The following is a 17,923-nucleotide window of genomic DNA, read 5'->3' on the forward strand; positions in this document are numbered from 1 at the left end:
CACAACTATATCAAAAACGTCGAACTGTTGATGCATTCACACGTTTACATGAGCCACAAGCATTCCATCACAGGGACTGTACTTAGCCTACCGCAGAACCAGGTTTTGCCATAAACTACAAAACTTTGATACAAAATTGTATTTATATATTTATATTTCATGTACACGCCCTATCTGACTTCTTAAAAATAAAAACTCAACACGCTGTACAAACCACCCTCACTCACTGCTTCCTAGCTGTAGGCAACTTTTTTTGGATGGAATTGCCCTCCAGGAACGTCAATGGCGTATTATTATACGCACGAAGGCTAAACTGCAGAAAAAGACAGCTCAGTTTCCTGATGTGCCTCTCCGACAAAGTGTGTGAATCAAAAAGGCAAGACAAATGTACACTTGGAATCACTTCCGTAGTTACAATAGTTAGTTCTAATGTCATTTTTTGTAAGGAACCAACATGCATTCGGATAACACTGGTGTAAAAAGCAGTCAAGCAAGATCCTCTTTATACAGTGGCTCAATAATGGCTTCACTGATGTCAGCTAGCGCTGACGTTTCAATTTGACTCTTGATACAGTGATTTTATAAATCCTCCAGAAGTTAAAAGTTCCAATGGGATATTGGGTGGCTAAACACACTGTTACATGATTTCCTTGTACACATTTGACAATTACTTCCCTGAAATATCCTTGTAGAGAGGATACGTTTCCATTGCACACCAGAGACTGCACCATCTCAGGAAAGGCGGAACGTCACTCACCCTGGGACACGTGCACAACACACTAAAACTGCATGTAGAGTCCCCGCACTTACCAGTCTCCATGGCACTGGTCTGTCTTAGAAGCAGATTAAAGAGAATGCTTAATGTTGACAAACTTATTTTTCACACTTGATGGCACCAATCAGTGAAGCCAGTCACACTAAACTACTTCTATAGTTGATTGTAAACTTTGGTTTATTTTTATTGAGTTCTCATTGTACAGCATGTCTAGGATGAGAGGGCAGAGTTGAAGAGGAGATGAATGGTCAGTCTGTCTTTAATCGGGCACGATGAGACACCTGTTCGGTCAGGCCTGCTTTGATAGAGTTTGTTACAGACTGCCTCATGTTATCCTCCATCAAATTATCACTCAGGGGCTTCAATACCTGTGGTATGAGAAATGTGCAAAATGAAGAGGAGGTAAATAAATAACCCTTTAAAAATATAAAATACAAGAATTCAAGTAATGAAAAAATTAAGATCTTGGAATCTGAAAAATAAACAAGAACATGATGCACTAAAGGAAATGGTGAAAAGCTGTGCTGCTATAGTAATGAGGTGAATCATGAACAAAACCGATCTCCTCCTACACAGCAGCATTTCACGGAATTCAAACCACTTTACAGTTCCTAGAAGATGGCTGTGCAGTTCCATACCCTATATGCAGCATCAATCTGGTATGTTTACAGCATTTATGCAGACCGGCCCAGACGGTCCTGCTTATTGTCCTATATGTGTAAGTGTGAACACTTCAGATACAGAAAGAAATGTAAAAATACTGTCTAATTTTTCTTCTTGTTATTGTTGGACGAGAGTCGCTGTCGCTGCGCTGATGTAAGAACACGGCGAATCATTCGACGTCTAACAACTTCAAAGAGTTTGGAACACACCTAAAATATGAATTCAGTGGTTAGGAAAAGAACTCGCAGCAAGCAGCAGGAAAATAAAGGCAACTAATTAATAAGACTAATTGCTGCTAATTTCTCACCTTCCTGGGATTCCTCTGAAGCAAAGAGAAAAAAGAAAAGCAGAGAGATTTAGAAGTGGTCAGTAGCAATAACATGCATGAGACATGGGACAAAGGAATCCACCTTCAGTTTCAGAATGATGGGCACATCTACACTACAGCTGCTGCAGCTGTACCCCTAGAGAGCTATAATGTGGACATTTCTTACATTGGGAAGAACCCATCCATCACAAATGTAGCTAATCCATCTCTCAGAGGTGGGAGCTAGGTCAACAGAAGAATTCTTCCATCAGAGGAGCCGCGGCTACACTGAGGGCTAGGTTGAACTAACTACAGCTCTGAGCAACACAAATAGGTCAATCTCATTTTTAAGTGTAAGCCAGGCCTTAGGCTAGCAATCAGAGAGGAACTGGTTCTTATCTCACAGTATAATGCATAGTCCAATGGCAATGACAGGTGTTGTCCGTGACGTTGCACTCCGTATGTTTATGGAAATATGCTTACGAGTGTGGATGTGATGTAACTGGAATATGCTTCATGCAAAAGATCCCTTGTAAGGTATCATTACAAAGCTTATAATCTACTGAGTGTGTTCATCTGATTTGTATGCATGTATCAGTCCTATACTTTATATTTCTAGCTTCAGATACAACTCTGAGGTCCTATTTCAGAGTAACAGCCGTGTTAGTCTGTATTCGCAAAAAGAAAAGGAGTACTTGTGGCACTTAGAGACTAACCAATTTATTTGAGCATGAGCTTTCGTGAGCTACAGCTCACTTCATCGGATGCATCCGATGAAGTGAGCTGTAGCTCACGAAAGCTCATGCTCAAATAAATTGGTTAGTCTCTAAGTGCCACAAGTACTCCTTTTCTTTCTGAGGTCCTATTGTAATTATGCAAAGTGTGGGCCATTGATGATGGCTTACAATCTTGATGGCTCCCATTGACTAGGACAATTGGTTGTAAATGGCTCTGTTTACTTGCAAGCCCTCCTGTGTTCATGTAAGCCAACCCAGAGAGAATGATGGAATCCATCTTAAACCTGGTGCTTTTCCATTTAGAAGGAGGGGTGGGGATCCAGAGAGACAAAAGATTCCTGCTTTGTGCAAAGCTATAAGAGGGGGGTGGGAGAGAACAAACAGGTGGTCCCAATCATGAGAAAGCCACTGCTTTTCACTTAAGATGCCTGCTGGAACTAACAAGGAATGTACCGAGGAAAGGATTGGGCCCAGACTAGGAAGGAGTCTAGTCTGTGAAAGAAGCTTATGGGAACATCTCTAAGGGTGAGATTTACCTGTAAAGAGTTTCTTAATGTATTAGGCTTAGACTTGTGTGTTTTGCTTTATTTTGCTTGGTGACTTACTTTGTTCTCTGATGCATCTGATGAAGTGAGCTGTAGCTCACGAAAGCTCATGCTCAAATAAATTCGTTAGTCTCTAAGGTGCCACAAGTACTCCTTTTCTTTTTGTTCTCTGTGTTATTACTTGAAACCACTTAAATCCTACTTTTTATACTTCATAAACTCACTTTTGTTTATTAATGAACCAGAGTAAGTGATTAATACCTGAGGGAGCAAACAGCTGTGCATCTCTGATTTAGTTGGGGATTGGTCCTGCTTTGAGCAGGGGGTTGGACTAGATGACCTCCTGAGGTCCCTTCCAACCCTGATATTCTATGTTCAGTGTTATAGAGGGTGGACAATTTATGAGTTTACCCTATGTAAGCTTTATACAGAGTAAAATGGATTTATTTGGGGTTTGGATCCCATTGGGAACTGGGTTTCTGGGTGCTGGAGATAGGTGACCTGCTGAGCAGTATTTGGTTAAAGTCTGCAGCTTTGGGGGTGTGGACCAGACCTGGGTCTGTACTGCAGCAGGCTAGCATGTCTGGCTCAACAAGGCAGGGTTCTGGAGTCCCAAGCTGGCAGGGAAAACGGGCTCAGAGATCATTTCAGCCCATAAGGTGACAGTCCCAAGGGGGTCTCTGTGACAGGTTCAGTCACAGAGTCTACACTAGAAAGGGTTAGTCAGTACAGCTGTACTGGCAAACCCTCGTAGTAGGAATGGAGCTTTCACCAGCAAAAGAGTTCCCAAGCAAAGTAAGTGACACCAGGAAAAGGTTTTTATGCTAGTATAACTGCATCTATACCAGAGTCTTTGTCAGCACAGCTAGGTCAGTTAAGGGTGTGATTTTCCTTCACACACCCTGAACCAACATAGCTCTGCCAGCAAAACTGAAGTGTTGATTTACTATGACCTGGTCTCTTCCTTGGAGTAAGGACCCAACCGCATGCTTAGAAACCCTAGTTTTACATGTGAAGCTGATGAAGTCTAGACTCGAGGAAGCCACTTCAAGCTAGGACAAAACAATTCTGAAGTCAGAATTTATATCAGACTGCAGGAGGGTATGGATTTTTTCAAAGCTTCAGGAATTAGGACATAGAAAGTAAATTACGAGAATTTAACTGATTTCCTCAAGTTACAAACCTATTGTCTAGTTTTGCTTCCTGCAATTTAAGAAAAAAAATCTGTCAAAGGTAACCTACATAGTTGAGAACAGAGATTGATCATCCTGCACATTGCCCCGTACCATCTCACATACAGTAATCCTGAACTGAGATTCAGTATTTAAACAATCAGTTTCCATTGTGAGGCCTTAAGTATTTATTTTCTACCTCACACAACTATTTGCTTGTCACTTTTTGCATCACATCTCTCATCTGAGATCTCAGCACAAGTCACGGCCTATTTTTACTCAAAGCATCACATCCACTACACTACAGGAACTAGAACTACAGAATCTCCAGTAACCTTTCCTAAAGGCTTCCCTATTCAGTCTCTGAAAAGCAGTCAAAAATCCTATGTTCTAACCTCAAAGTTGGACCCATATAGTTGGCCAATCAGATAAAGTAGTAACAAGATTGGCTTGAGGCTATAAAGGCAGAATTACATGTTCCCAGATTAAGAGTTGAATGAAAATTCATCTACCACCATTTGCTACCTTAATGTAAGGTCATATCATATGTTAGCTTTAAAAAGAAAGGCAAATTGTTCCAGCCAGTGGTTCTCCAACTATTTACCATTGTGGGGCACATATGCAGCTTTCTGAGTTATATGGACCACATCCACACAAAATATATATTACTTGTGTGGCCCTGAGAATGTCGCATGGGCCACAGCTGTGCACTGATTAGGCCACAGGTTGAGAACCACTAGTTCCGGCAAACGTTTTTACGTGGGCAACTATACTAGCCACTATGCTACTCAAAATATTATTAGTAACGTTTAAAACAGTCTGTCTTCCCAATATGAGAAAACACAGCCATCTCTCCTATGGAAGCTGCTGCAAGCTGGACTCTTTGCAGGTATTCATTACCTCTAATTTTCTTCCCTGCAGTCTTTAATTAGCTTTCTCTTCAGTGCCATGCATGCTGTCCAACAGCAAGGGGATGACAGATACAGAGATGATTCTGGGCAGTGTTGTGGCGTCACAGTTCTTGCACCAGTAAATCAATGGAGTCTCACATGCACCATATCAGAAATGAAGACGTTCAACAACTTCAACTTACCTCTCTAAGAATTCTTCACCGGGTTTTCAAACTTACCTTTTAGAGAAAAGTAAACAACAAGGATTTTTTAAAAAAATCCTTCCACTTTTGTGCTACTCTCAGAACTTAGTGTCAGCAAAGACCTCAGGTAATTAGACACTGGATGATATCCTGGGCTGGTTTTATAGTTAATTTCTCCAAGGTATCCTCCTTGAAAGTTACACAATGTCTATACTTCTGAGTTCATTTTACCTTCCAGAAGAACTTGAATTCTTTAGTCTGCTCTAGAACAATTTTTGATTAACAGCATTAAACAGAAATCGTAATTGGCAAGTTCATCCAAGAAAGGACACTTTCATAGTTCAATAGATACCAACCTGTTCCCATAGTGCTTCAGCGATTTGATCAATGGCTGTTCCAACTTCTCTGAATTCCCCAGAGTACTTAACATATGCCCAAGTACAAAGGGATATCAGTGCTAGCCCCATGACGAGATTGCACAGGCTAGCGATGGAGTTCATACCAAGGAAGCCAGTCAGTCCTGAGATGATGTACATGGCAAACATAACAGCAAACAGAGTGGCAGGGGTACGAGCAGCATAAAAGATGTTTTTGCCATCATTGTGCTTCACAAAGTTTGCATAGATTTCATCCAGCTCCGCCTCAAGCTGGTCCTGGTAGCGACGGCAGAACTCCTCTCCTCCCATTTTTTTCACAGAACAGAACTGTCTGACAGCTGACTCCTTAAAATCCTGGTGCTGTCTCTCCAGGTCTGATGGAGCAATGTAAGGCTTATCTCCTCCACAAACCTGTGAGAAGAATAACCAGACGTGAGGGGTCAGGGTACAGCAGGAAGAGCTTGGGCTGTCCAACGTTGCATTCGAAACAACAAACCATTACCTGCTTGATGTTCGATCCTTAGAGGGCAGTAGCTCGAGCACCACACTCGCCTGCAGCTGACCACGGTCAGAACACTCCAAAGCTCAAGGTAAGCAGTTAAGACACTCCTGCTTCAGACTGAAGCCTAAGAATCAGAAATGGCCTCGACCATCTGGTAATGTTCAGTCTAACATGACTTTATATTCTCCAGCGTCTTTTGTTGGGGGTTTTTTGGCAGGGGGCTCAGTGGCAGCAAGGAAACTGTGGACCTGCTGTAACATTCACCTTCACAGAATAAGTACACAGAAGCAAGTCTCTCCTTTTAGGTGAAACAGAATCTCAGAACCTCTTGGCTGTTAAAACAGGTGGGAAAGGGGTAACGAACTCTAGCCCTCGCCTCAGCCTCTGTTTTGGACCTAGCCGGGTGAACCTACCCACGGATGCCATCTAGGCCTCGTCTATCCCCAGTTTTCACTGGGCTGCAGCTGGGCAAAGCTATCAATAGTGGCAATAGTAGCTGTGCCTGCAGACTTGGGAAGACAGCACTGCATCAAGCGACACTGTTCACTTAGGGGTGGAAAGCTAATGGCCCAGAAGGGTTAGAAACATTCCCTCCCCCAGTAAAACCAGAGATTCTGCAAAACGTGATGGCCCCAGCCTGGGAGAGCTTCCCTTTCTCCCTACGGAAGAATGGATTTTTTTAAAACCCTGCTGGCAGCTGTGACTGCATCCTGTAGATTTAAATATTACATATCAGAAACTTGATTTCACAGGACTCTAATGGCTCACAGAGTCTGAAATATCAGTCAGATCTCTGAAGGTGCCGTCTCTTCATTTCTGGACTACAGAAAGTAATCAAGTTGCTTGGGGGAGCAATTTAAAGGGATTCACCAATCTACCTCCAATTAAAGTTATGTGATTTTCTGGTCTGTTAAAAGGACACGTAAGACATCGCTTGCACGACTTCAAACTACTCAATTTCCACCCTCAGCAGCCTGGTTAACAAGAACAAATCCTAAGCTAGGATGCAAAGAGATGCTCTGGTTCTAAACGATCAGATGTGGAAAGGTAGCTAGCTTGATGGATCAGCCACTGTACCACCTCCAGCCAGACTAGGAGGCTACTGGGTTTAGCTAATGTAAGCCACTAGGACTGTACAACCAGTGTCTCGTGAGCTTGGTCAAAGCCCTAGCTGTGTCCATCTCTCTGCTTGTGTTGCAGCCCCAGCCCCCTCTTGAAGGGGGCAAGTGTCCATTGCTGCCATGGGTCCTTTCCAAAAGAGCTTTTAAAGGAACAGAGGAAATGCTATAAAATCATTTAAGTGAAACCAGAAAATGGGACCCACAGCATGGAGTGCCTCTCACCAGTCAGTTAAGCAAAAGATGACCGAACCAGTTATGATGCAACAAACAAGAACCAGAGGCTGGGGAAGCGTTCTTAATCTGCTCAGAACTTCAGCTTTGCAGTATTCTGAAAAGTGTCCAGCCCAGAAACACACATCCATAAGCACAGCTCTTTCAAAGTTGGGATGATTTCAAACACAGCAGATTTAACAGGTCTACCCAGAATCAAACACACTGGGCCATATTCTGAGTTCACAAAAACAAATGCTGTCAATTCCTTGGCTCTTGGTAAATTCAGCAGTGTGTGAAGACAGACCGCAAGGAATACCCCAGCTGCCCATCCCATAACATTACCTTTTCATGAGTGCATCAGAGACTCACTAAGGGCAAGCAGGTGATTTGAATGATAAAGGCCTCCCTCTGCCTGAGGAGGTACTTGGGCATGCTCAGTTTCCTATTCAGTGAGTTTGCTATGAGCAGCTTTACTGAACAGCTGGGCTGCTAATCACAGCACCCTGCCTTTACAATTCTGAATTTGAAGCCATGGTCTTCAGCAAGTCGACATGTCTGGTGCCATATTCTGAAGGGCCATGCAGGAAAGATGGGTTTCACTCCTGCTCTCTTGCACCTGGGTAATGGGAACCAGGGATACGGGAGAGAGGACAAGTACCTTGTGCCCCAGGGACCCTTTCTGGCAGATGATGGAGCTAATCAATGCTGCTCTAAGGAGTCCCATCCAGTTCTCTTGAGGTAAAAAGGTGATCTGGGAGAGACTTAATGCTCTCAAGGGGAGATTAAGGACAAGAGTTTATACCAGCAACATGCACCTGCCCATCCATCCTGCCCCCTTCAAGGGAGGCATAAATCAAACTATCATTCTGGATTGTTTATCCTAGTCTTCTTTCTTTACATGGCTCCTGCTAAAGATCGGTCTGTAGAAGAACTCCTCTAATCTCATCCTGACCCTCTCCAATCTGGCATCTGCCCCTTACACTCCACCGAAACTGCTCTTGCCAAAGAGCAAGATGAACTTTTCCACACCAAAGCTCAGAACCAGTACTCTATCCTCATCCTCCTTGACCCATCAGCTGCCTTCAACACCACCGACCACTCTCTTCTTGAAGTCTTGTCCTCCTTTGGCTTCTGTAACTATCCTCTCCTGGTTCTTCTACCTCTTTAATTGCTCCTTCAGTGTGACCTTCAGAGGATCCTCCTCATCCCCCCATCTGGCTCTCTGGGGTGATTCCAGAGGGCTCCGGCCTTGGTCCCCTTCTCTTCTCCCTCTGCACCTTCTCTCTGGGTAATCTCATCCACAAATACAAATTCAAGTCTGCTGTTGACTCTCAGATCTCTCTCTCTATTCCAGAACAGTCGTCTTCTGTCCATACTAAAATTTTGGTCTATTTCTAATACCTTGTGGCTGTCTAGCTGTCAGCACAAGCTAGTCACAGCTAAAACAGAACTCCTTGTCTCCTCCTCACCTTCTCAAACACTGTGGACAGCACCATCATCCTTTCAGTCACTCAGGCCCATAACCTGGGCATCACCAGACCACTCTAGGTCCTCACATCCAGGCTATGGTTAAGTCATGAAGATTCTTTCTGCATAACATCTCTAAGCTAGGGCCTTTCTTATCCATCCACAGAGCTAGAACTCTTGTCCAGTCTCAAATCATCTCAATTACTACAACATCCTTCTTTCTGGCTTGACAAATGTAACCTAGCTCCATTTACCTCCAGTCAAAATGCTGCTGCAAAGATAGTTTTCTAGCCTGTTGTTTTGACCATCTCTCCCCTCTTTGCATCCTTCACTGACTCACCCTTCTCTATCACCTCAAACATAAAAGTCGCTTGTGTTTACTGTCAAGGCCGTTAATGAGCTCTCTCATTCATTATCAACGTACTGACTCCCACCTTTGATTGGCCCGTGATGTCAGCATCCATCAACCACAAGTTACATTCTCAAACAAGTCCCTTCATGCTTCTTCCCATTCTGCCCCTCATGCGCTCGCCAGCAGCCTAACTGTAGTGAGACCATTGCTCATCAAGATGACCAATATGGCCTCATTGTTTCCTTGTGCTTCTTTGTCTGTATCCACCTGTTCTTCCTTGTCATACTTAGATTGTAAACTCTTTGGGACAGGAACCGTCTTCAGTATTTATACAGCACCCAGCACAGTGGGGTTCTGGTCCATGACTTGGGCTCCTAGGCACTATGGTAGCACTGATAATAAAGACTTGATTAAAACTAGTGTTAATTAAGGTAAAGACCAAAACAATTATTTGTTTTAATTATTTGTACACTTATTTTGTACATAAAATATAACACTTGGGAAGTTCCTATGGAAACAGGATCTGTAAGAAAACATCTGTTCCTGTTTATTCCTTACCTGAAGTCTAAATTCTCCAATATTTCAATCATCTCCATGGCCAGTCATGACTTCAGGTGAGAAATAATTCAGCTCTCTTATAACAATTCATCTGAAAACCTCAAAGGTCTTCACAAAATGGGAATACTCCTACTCCGTTTTATTACATAGGTATTGCCTGACTGGATCAGACCTGGAGTCTGCCTAGTCCAGTATCCTGTCTCTGACAGGCTCCAGCACGAGATACTTCAGAGGAAGGTATAAGAACCCTGCAATGGGTAGATGTGGGGTAATCTGCCCACATTAGGCATCATCCTGATCTCTAATACAGAAAAGAGAGGCTTAAACCCTGAAGCATGAGGTTTAGTTATCCCTTCCAAAGATTTTATCATCTAGAATTATCATCAGTGATAATCTTGATAACCACACGTACCCAATCTTTTTGAATCACGTTATGTTCTTCGCCTCTGACTTTCTGTGGCTGTGAGCTCTACAGTCCATTTACAAATTGTGTGAAAAAGGATTTCCTTTCATCAGTTTTGTATTTACCACCTTTTAGTTTGATTCGATGGCATCCCCTTGTTCTGGGGTCGTGAGTCAGGGAGAACAAAAATTCCTGATCTACCTTCTGGGTACCATTCATTATTTTAATAGACTCATTCCCCTTTAGTCTCCTTTCTAAGGCAAATAATTCCAATCTCTTCTCTCATAGGACAGTTTTTCCATGCCCTTCTTGTCAGCCATCTCCAAGCTCTCATCATCTGCAATGTTGGGAATCATTAAGAAAGGGATAGATAATAAGAAAGAAAATATCATATTGTCTCTATATAAATCCATGGTATACCCATACCTTGGATACTGTGTGCAGATGTGGTCGCCGCAGCTCAAAAAAAGATATATTGGAATTGGAAAAGGTTCAGAAAAGAGCAACAAAAATTATTAGGGGTATGGTACAGCTTCCGTATGAGGAGAGATTAAGTACGGGGCATTTCATCTTGGAAAAGAGATGATTAAGGGGGGGATATGATAGAGGTCTATAAAATCATGACTGATGTGAAGTAAATAAGGACGTGTTATTTACTCTCTCATATAACACTAGAACTAGGGGTCAACAAATGAAATTAATAGGCAGCAGATTTAAAGCACACAAAAGGAAGTATTTCTTCACACAACGCACAGTCAACCTGTGGAACTCCTTGCCAGAGGATGTTGTGAAGGCCAAGACTATAACAGGGTTAAAAAAAGAACTAGATAAATTCGTGGAGGATAGGTCCATCAATGGCTATTAGCCAACGTGAACAGGGATGGTGTCCCTAGCCTCTGTTTGCCAGAAGCTGGGAATGGGCAACGGGATGGATCATTCCCTCTGGCGCACCTGGTATTGGCCACTCTCAGAAGACAGGATACTGGGCTAGATGGACCACTGGTCTGACCCAGTATGGCCGTTCTTATGTCCTTATGCAATATCCTTTTTGTGGTGTAGTGGCCAGTACTGCACACAGTAATCCAGAGGTGGCCATGGCACTAATTTACAGTAGCTACAGGAGCAGATGAACTCTTAAGTTGATGCTGTTTTCATGGGCACATGCTTCACAGTAAGTGAAAGACCTTCTGATATCTATAACATAGATGTACAATTGTATTTCAGAATTTCCCACATGGTGTCAATGGTTCTGTGATAAGTGGCTTTAAACTGTTGCCCAACTTTGTGGTCTGAAGATTGCAGTGGGCCTTGGTAGTGTGTTCACTATAAAAGAGTACCTTCACAATGGAGCTTGAAGTAGCATATGGTGAATGAAATTGTTAGCTACATGTAGCTATTTGGAAGAAATGTTTTGGATTTTGCAAATACTGAATATTTAAGTACCTTTTAATCTTCACATTTTACGGCACATTTATGTTGCTCTATAGCCTTACAGAAAATCATCAGAAATCAGTAGTGTAATATCTCCAAAACCAAACAATTTTTTTTATATTTTTTAGTATGAACACTGTACGGTGATACTACTACCAGATGTATCTGTTCATTCTACTAGCTGCTTCGTATCTTTTTAATCAGCGGCTGTTAACAGAATTCTCAAGTCATTTAGCATGTAGAGAATACATCTCAATCCCACCCCCCTACCTCACCATCAATTTCCTTCTCCCTCCTTCACAAGTGATCTTGTGACTTTTGCAGCATGTGTGATCTTCACACATGGGAGTCCTGATGCTCAGCCAATTTGTCCATTAGTATGTTAACCGTGTAACTGTTTAACACCACATTACGCATAACTCTACAACAGAGGCCTTACTACACGTACCACTGCCTTAATTTCGTAATCAACATACCTGCTCCATGCCTTTGTTGTAGGTGTCTTTTGCTCCTGCTACTGCAGCAAGATTGTTGGCTTCAGCTGTTGCCTTCAGAAAATGAAAGCATACAGATATTGATCAAGCACTGCACATGGTTGTATCTGACTTGCCAGTAACATTAGTTATACATTATGAAGCACCAACACCTTTAACCAGTTTTGTACCATTTAATTTTGAATGTTTACCCATTAACTTCAGACCTGAAGAAAACCTTCCATGTGAACAGATAAAGGATCTGCTGTAAAATAGATTAAAATAGCTCACTAGAAGCAAAGATTTCAGCCCTGGCACTCTAGAAAAGCTATGTATGATACATCCATATACCTGTACATGATCTTTCCATCATGAGATAGGTATGGAAGAGACTATTTTGACGGGTTTCAGAGTAACAGCCATGTTAGTCTGTATTCGCAAAAAGAAAAGGAGGACTTGTGGCACCTTAGAGACTAACCAATTTATTGGTTAGTCTCTAAGGTGCCACAAGTCCTCCTTTTCTTTTTACTATTTTGACGGTTACCAAATGGAAAAGGATATCCAAATTAATGTTAGAAAGCGGTCAGGAAAAAATTCCATCGCTATATAAAAGGCAGTTTCCCCCCTCCCCTGAGTGTATTACCTCTGGTCAGGTCACAGGCCTGCAGTTGCGGGCTCAGAATTTATAGTAAGCAGTGTCTTTTGGGGTCATGCATGTGTCCATGTCAGAGCCAACCAGTCTAAATAATGTTACAGGAGAGAATGTGGTCCCATCCTCCCCCTGAAAGTCACAGGAGGAAGGGAAGTGGTGATCCACTGGAGTCTATCCCTTGTCTTTGGATCTGAGGGAGCACTGGAAGTGGCTTTCTGAACCCTTACACAAGTCCAAGGAGGAGATGGTTCCTTGAAGGGGAGGGTACCCAGAACAATTTCAGATTCTAAACCAAATAACTCCTCTGGCTTCTTTCACTAGAGGGGCTTTCAGCCCTCAAGACACAAGAGGTAAAGCCAGCATAAAGTGAGCACCTCCCTTGTTGCAAGTCCTAAACCCCAAACAACGTAAGCATTGCACACTTGAGCAAGGCATGACTGGACTGCACAAAGCTCAATCTAAATCTGATTTTCCTCTCTGGATCAGCCATGGAGGGGAATATGGGTACAGTTACCTTATCTGACACAGACCCACAGAGTGAAAAGTGGCCTGACACCATGTAATGGTGCAGACATGTAACTAACTAAGTGCACCTATCTATTAGCACTAGATACTAAGCTAATAAAAATAATACCGGAAACTGAGTCAAAATGTAGACAACATGGCAAGGTTTCGAAGGAGTGTATACGCTAATGTACAGCAGAACCCCAGTGGCTACCACTTCAGGTGGTTCTGAGCCCACACAAGTCCCCGAAGTGGGTAACTGCCTCGGCCCTTCTTGAAGAAACACAGCTCCCTGGGTGCTAACACTTCATTCTCAACCTTCAGTCTCTTGAAGAAATACAATCCTTAATGATAGCACAGAATTTAATTTTTATTTCTTCACTTCGCTTATGTTCAAAGGATAAGGAAATACCTGGAGCATTGATTTAGGATGAGGTAGCGCCTCTCCCTGATAGATTTTAATGTAAGCCTGAAAAACAAAACAATTAAATTTTGTTTTATTGATTTTTTTTGACCTGAGCATTTATGATGGGAAGAAAGCCAGGGTCCAAATCAGTCCTGCATGTTAATCCTAAATATTCAATTAAGCAAATCTCTACATGTAAGAGTAAAATAATCTACAACTGACATTTACACATGTTTCCCAACACTTTAATCCCTTTACATTCCAAACCCCTTATAATAAATGCTGTCCCTACTAATCTCCATATTGAGTGAATCAAAGCAATACTGTAGTGACACATGGCAATTAATATGTGCTTTTACCAAGATTAGAGCTATATGTCTATCATGGTATTAAAACCACTTTCTACTTCAGTGGTTCTCAAACTTTTGTACTGGTGACCCCTTTCACATAGCAAGCCTCTGTGCACGACCCCCCCTTATAAATTTAAAACACTTTTTAACATATTTAACACCATTATAAATGCTGGAGGCAAAGTGGGGTTTGGGGTGGAGGCTGACAGCTCGCGAGCCCCCCCATGTAATAACCTTGTGACCCCTTAAGGGGTCCCAACCCCCAGTTTGAGAACCCCTGTTCTACTTGCTTCATTTGAAGGTTCTTCTCACTGACACGTTTACAATTTACACACACACACACACACACGCACGAAGTGAGTTAGGGATGAATCTTGGAGTTTTATTTTATTAAAAATACATCTCTGTTCAGAGACACCGCACCCCCCTGTTCAGGTGTGTCTGTGCATCACCAGGGCTGAGGCCTGCCGCACAGAAGAGGGTTTTGAAGAGAAAAGAGGCTACTACTGTTTCAAGGAGTGGCAGCCTGGAGCTCATCAGGGAAGAGTGAGCACTTATGCCCCCCCCACACCCCCAAATGTATGTGGGGGGAGTCTTTGGGGGGCTGGGAAGAACCCCTCTTCTGAAAGATGGGGGGGAAGACAACCCTCCTCCCCCCCCGTGCCCTCCCCAGAATCTGGAGCAGCAGAGAGTTACATCCCATCTCCAGGAGGTGAACAAGTTTGGGGTGGAGGAACACTTATGTCCCCACCCCTGTAGGAATAAGGGATAATCTGGGGGAAGGTGAAGAAACTACCAACTTTGGGACATGGGAGACAACTGTTGGGGTGGCAGGGTGTGCTGGGGAAGCTAAGTGGGCTGATTACAATTAAGCTGGACCTCAGCTCCCCACCCCTAAGAGCTTCAGTTGTCCTTTGTCTGTGCCTAGGAGGAAAGGAAGAGGACAACGCACTGTGTCCAGTCTGCACACTCCTCAGAGGTTGGTGAGGAGCAACGCCCTGTATGCAGTGAGCTGGGGAAGGAACTCAGGCCTTCTGGGTCAGATTAATGGGAAACTGGGGCTCTGGTCAGCAACATGGAGTTCACTGCTTTGGGCCAGTTGCACTAGCTAGCACACTGAACTCTTTTGTTGTTCCTCCTGTATCCCTCTCCTTCATAGTTATTCATCTCTAGGAGTGGGGGAGGGAGAGAAAGATGGGATTTCTCCTTCCTCTGCCATTAGTCCTGGTCCCTAATGCTGATGTACAGACCTCTATGCTTGGAGTGGGACTTCCACTTTCAGAAAGGAAGTCAAAGAACAGGGCACCTGAGCACCCAGAGTTTTATGTTATGAGACAAGTAAGTGGCCAATCTGCACGGAACTCTTCTGAATAATGTACAACATGAAATAAATCAGAAGAACAGCAAAGTAAAGCTCTCAACTTCACTATTTTCTGACTTAAGGCTGCCCTCCTAATCTTAGTTCTACTCCCTTGTGCCTATATGTTGGGAATCTTTATTTGCATGATCACATATTAGTCTTTTCACAGCACCCCATGTCATTCATTGCATAGGTTGGACAGTGCAACGTGAATCAGGCAGCTGTTCTTAAATATTTATATATTTTATCCTCACTTTTCAGGGTGTGGTCTCTTCCACATTCACTAAACATTCAGTCCCTGAACTAAGTGCGGTAGAGGTCCTATGGAGAAAAAAATCTGCATGCAATCATGTAATTAAAGACTGTCCTACTACACTGGCTCACCAGGGCCAGGGTTTTGGTTATCAGTGCTGCCTTAACTTTGGTATTTCCTGACTCAAGTGCTTCACTTTGAAACCGTCACATTCTTTTAATGTAGATTTTGATCTGGAATTTCCAAGGGGATTTTGTTTTAAAGAGAAGTTTGATCATGAAGAACTATTTGCTAGGTAGCAATCAAACATTGCTGGGTGTGCATAGTGTGCAGAATACAAAGGAAGGGTTGCTGCAGGGCCCCTGCCTCATGCCCTACATGCCCTCACATATCCTACTTTGCACACCCCCTCATATTACAAATTAAGTTCTTCAGAATTTACCCACACATGCACAAGTGGAGCCAACACAACATGTGAGGTTAGGAAAAACAACCCTTTTCTTCTCTGACAACAGCAGCGCGCCTGCATGATACAGACGTGTTTAAACCCTTGCAATTCTCCCCAGGTCACAACAGATTTTTCACCAGACCACCAAAAGGCACACTGGAAACTTAGGAACTACACACGGCTTACTTGCAAGTTCCTGCTGTAACCCCTGAGACACCACAAGCCTTCAAAGGTGGCAGAAGTGTTTTGCTTTGGTTAAACAGCAGCAGCATGTGCTCCCTACACATACCATTAAAAACAGCTATGCCATCTTTATTCTAATGTTTCAAAGAAGAAGAGTTCTCAGGTTGAGAGAGAACATGGACAATTTCAGCCCAAAAATTTGATTAAGTTATGAGCTTGGAAAACAGGCCTTCAAATGGAAGTGCTTAGACAACTTTAATTACAAGTGTAACTACACACAATACCTATATTTAAAGTTATATCAGGACCAAGATTGGCACTTTGCTCTAATTTGTCTCAAACTCAGTTTAAGGACACGAAGTAATAATCTCTATTCAAGAAAAATATGTCAGATTTGCCTTTTGGTCCTACACCTATCTAAAGGCACAGCCAAAACAGCAGCTCACTTAGGGCAGGTCTATACTACGGGGCCCAGTTGAACTAAGTTACGCAACTCCAGCTACGTAAATAACGTAGGTGGAGTTGACGTAGCTTAGGTCAAACTTTTGCGGTGTCTATACCGCGCTGTGTCGACAGGAGAAGCTCTCCCATTGACTTACCTTATGCTTCTTGTTCTGGTGGAATACCGGAGTCTATCAGAAAGCAATCAGTGGTCGATTTAGCAGGTCTTCACGAGACTAACTAAATCGACCCCCAGTGGATTGATCACCGCATGCCCTCAAGTAAGTGGAGACAAGCCCTTAGAGCTGTACTGGTGGAAAACCATGCATACCAGTTTCAGCAGACGTGCTGAAATTAAAGTCAAAACTACCTAAAGCTCATCAGTGAGTGGCAACCTAGATACTATCATCTCTTCTTTGGGAACGTATTCTAAAATTAGGATAAATTTGGTAAGGCGTGAAAAAATAATTAGTACAAGAGTTTGCCTACCTTAAAATATTCTACAAGATCTCTACAAGTCACCTTGGATCCACTGATCTCTTTCTCTACCAAGTTTTCAGGAGCAAGTAGTAATGGAACCAGATTCCGCAGCTCTCTCTTGAAATCATCATCAATGTCTGGTGGAAATTGAATCAGCCGGAGAAAAAGGTGGTACGTCTCAATTTCAAGCAATAATGAGTTTCTCCTCTAGAAAAACACACTGATAACAAATCCCTTTAAAAAAACAATGCTTCCTGACTCAGAATAATTTGCTTATCCTGAAGAAATTTTTAGGGCTTAAAGAAACACTTTGACAATTGGAAACTATTGTAAAATTAGAGTAGGGTTTTTTCCCTTCATCTATGTAGTACTGGAGTAACTAGAATAAATTCTTTGAAGACCGCTCACAGTATAACCGCTCAGGTCTCTGCTCCCAGCACATAATTGGTGGGAACTCCACAAGATGCAAGAATTTTTTTTTCCTACACCACCCTTTGGCACATTAGCAACTTCTCACCCACCAAAATGTGAGTGGAATTCCTAGGATTCTGCTTGTAAATCCTCTGATTTTAGGCACCGCATAATCCCACAGCTGGCCATCTTGGATAGTGTTAAATCTGCAAGGTTACAGCCAACAGCTACCTGAGAACTTAAAAA

General features: G+C 42.8%; 1 protein-coding gene across 1 annotated transcript in view; it reads right to left on the minus strand.

The window, feature by feature from the left end:
• Positions 1-926: 926 nt before the first annotated feature.
• The window catches only part of ATL2 (atlastin GTPase 2), a 54,559-nt gene continuing 37,562 nt past the window's right edge, over positions 927-17,923 (minus strand). The window contains exons 9-13 of the mRNA XM_077814267.1: positions 17,276-17,403; positions 13,758-13,814; positions 12,193-12,264; positions 5,649-6,080; positions 927-1,143 (exon numbers count right to left, since the gene is read on the minus strand). Of these exons, the coding sequence (XP_077670393.1) occupies positions 1,024-1,143; positions 5,649-6,080; positions 12,193-12,264; positions 13,758-13,814; positions 17,276-17,403 (809 nt within the window). The 3' untranslated portion in view covers positions 927-1,023. The remainder of the gene's footprint in view (positions 1,144-5,648; positions 6,081-12,192; positions 12,265-13,757; positions 13,815-17,275; positions 17,404-17,923) is intronic.

The sequence above is a fragment of the Eretmochelys imbricata genome, chromosome 3, assembly GCF_965152235.1.
Source record: "Eretmochelys imbricata isolate rEreImb1 chromosome 3, rEreImb1.hap1, whole genome shotgun sequence".
Classification (NCBI taxonomy): domain Eukaryota; kingdom Metazoa; phylum Chordata; order Testudines; family Cheloniidae; genus Eretmochelys; species Eretmochelys imbricata.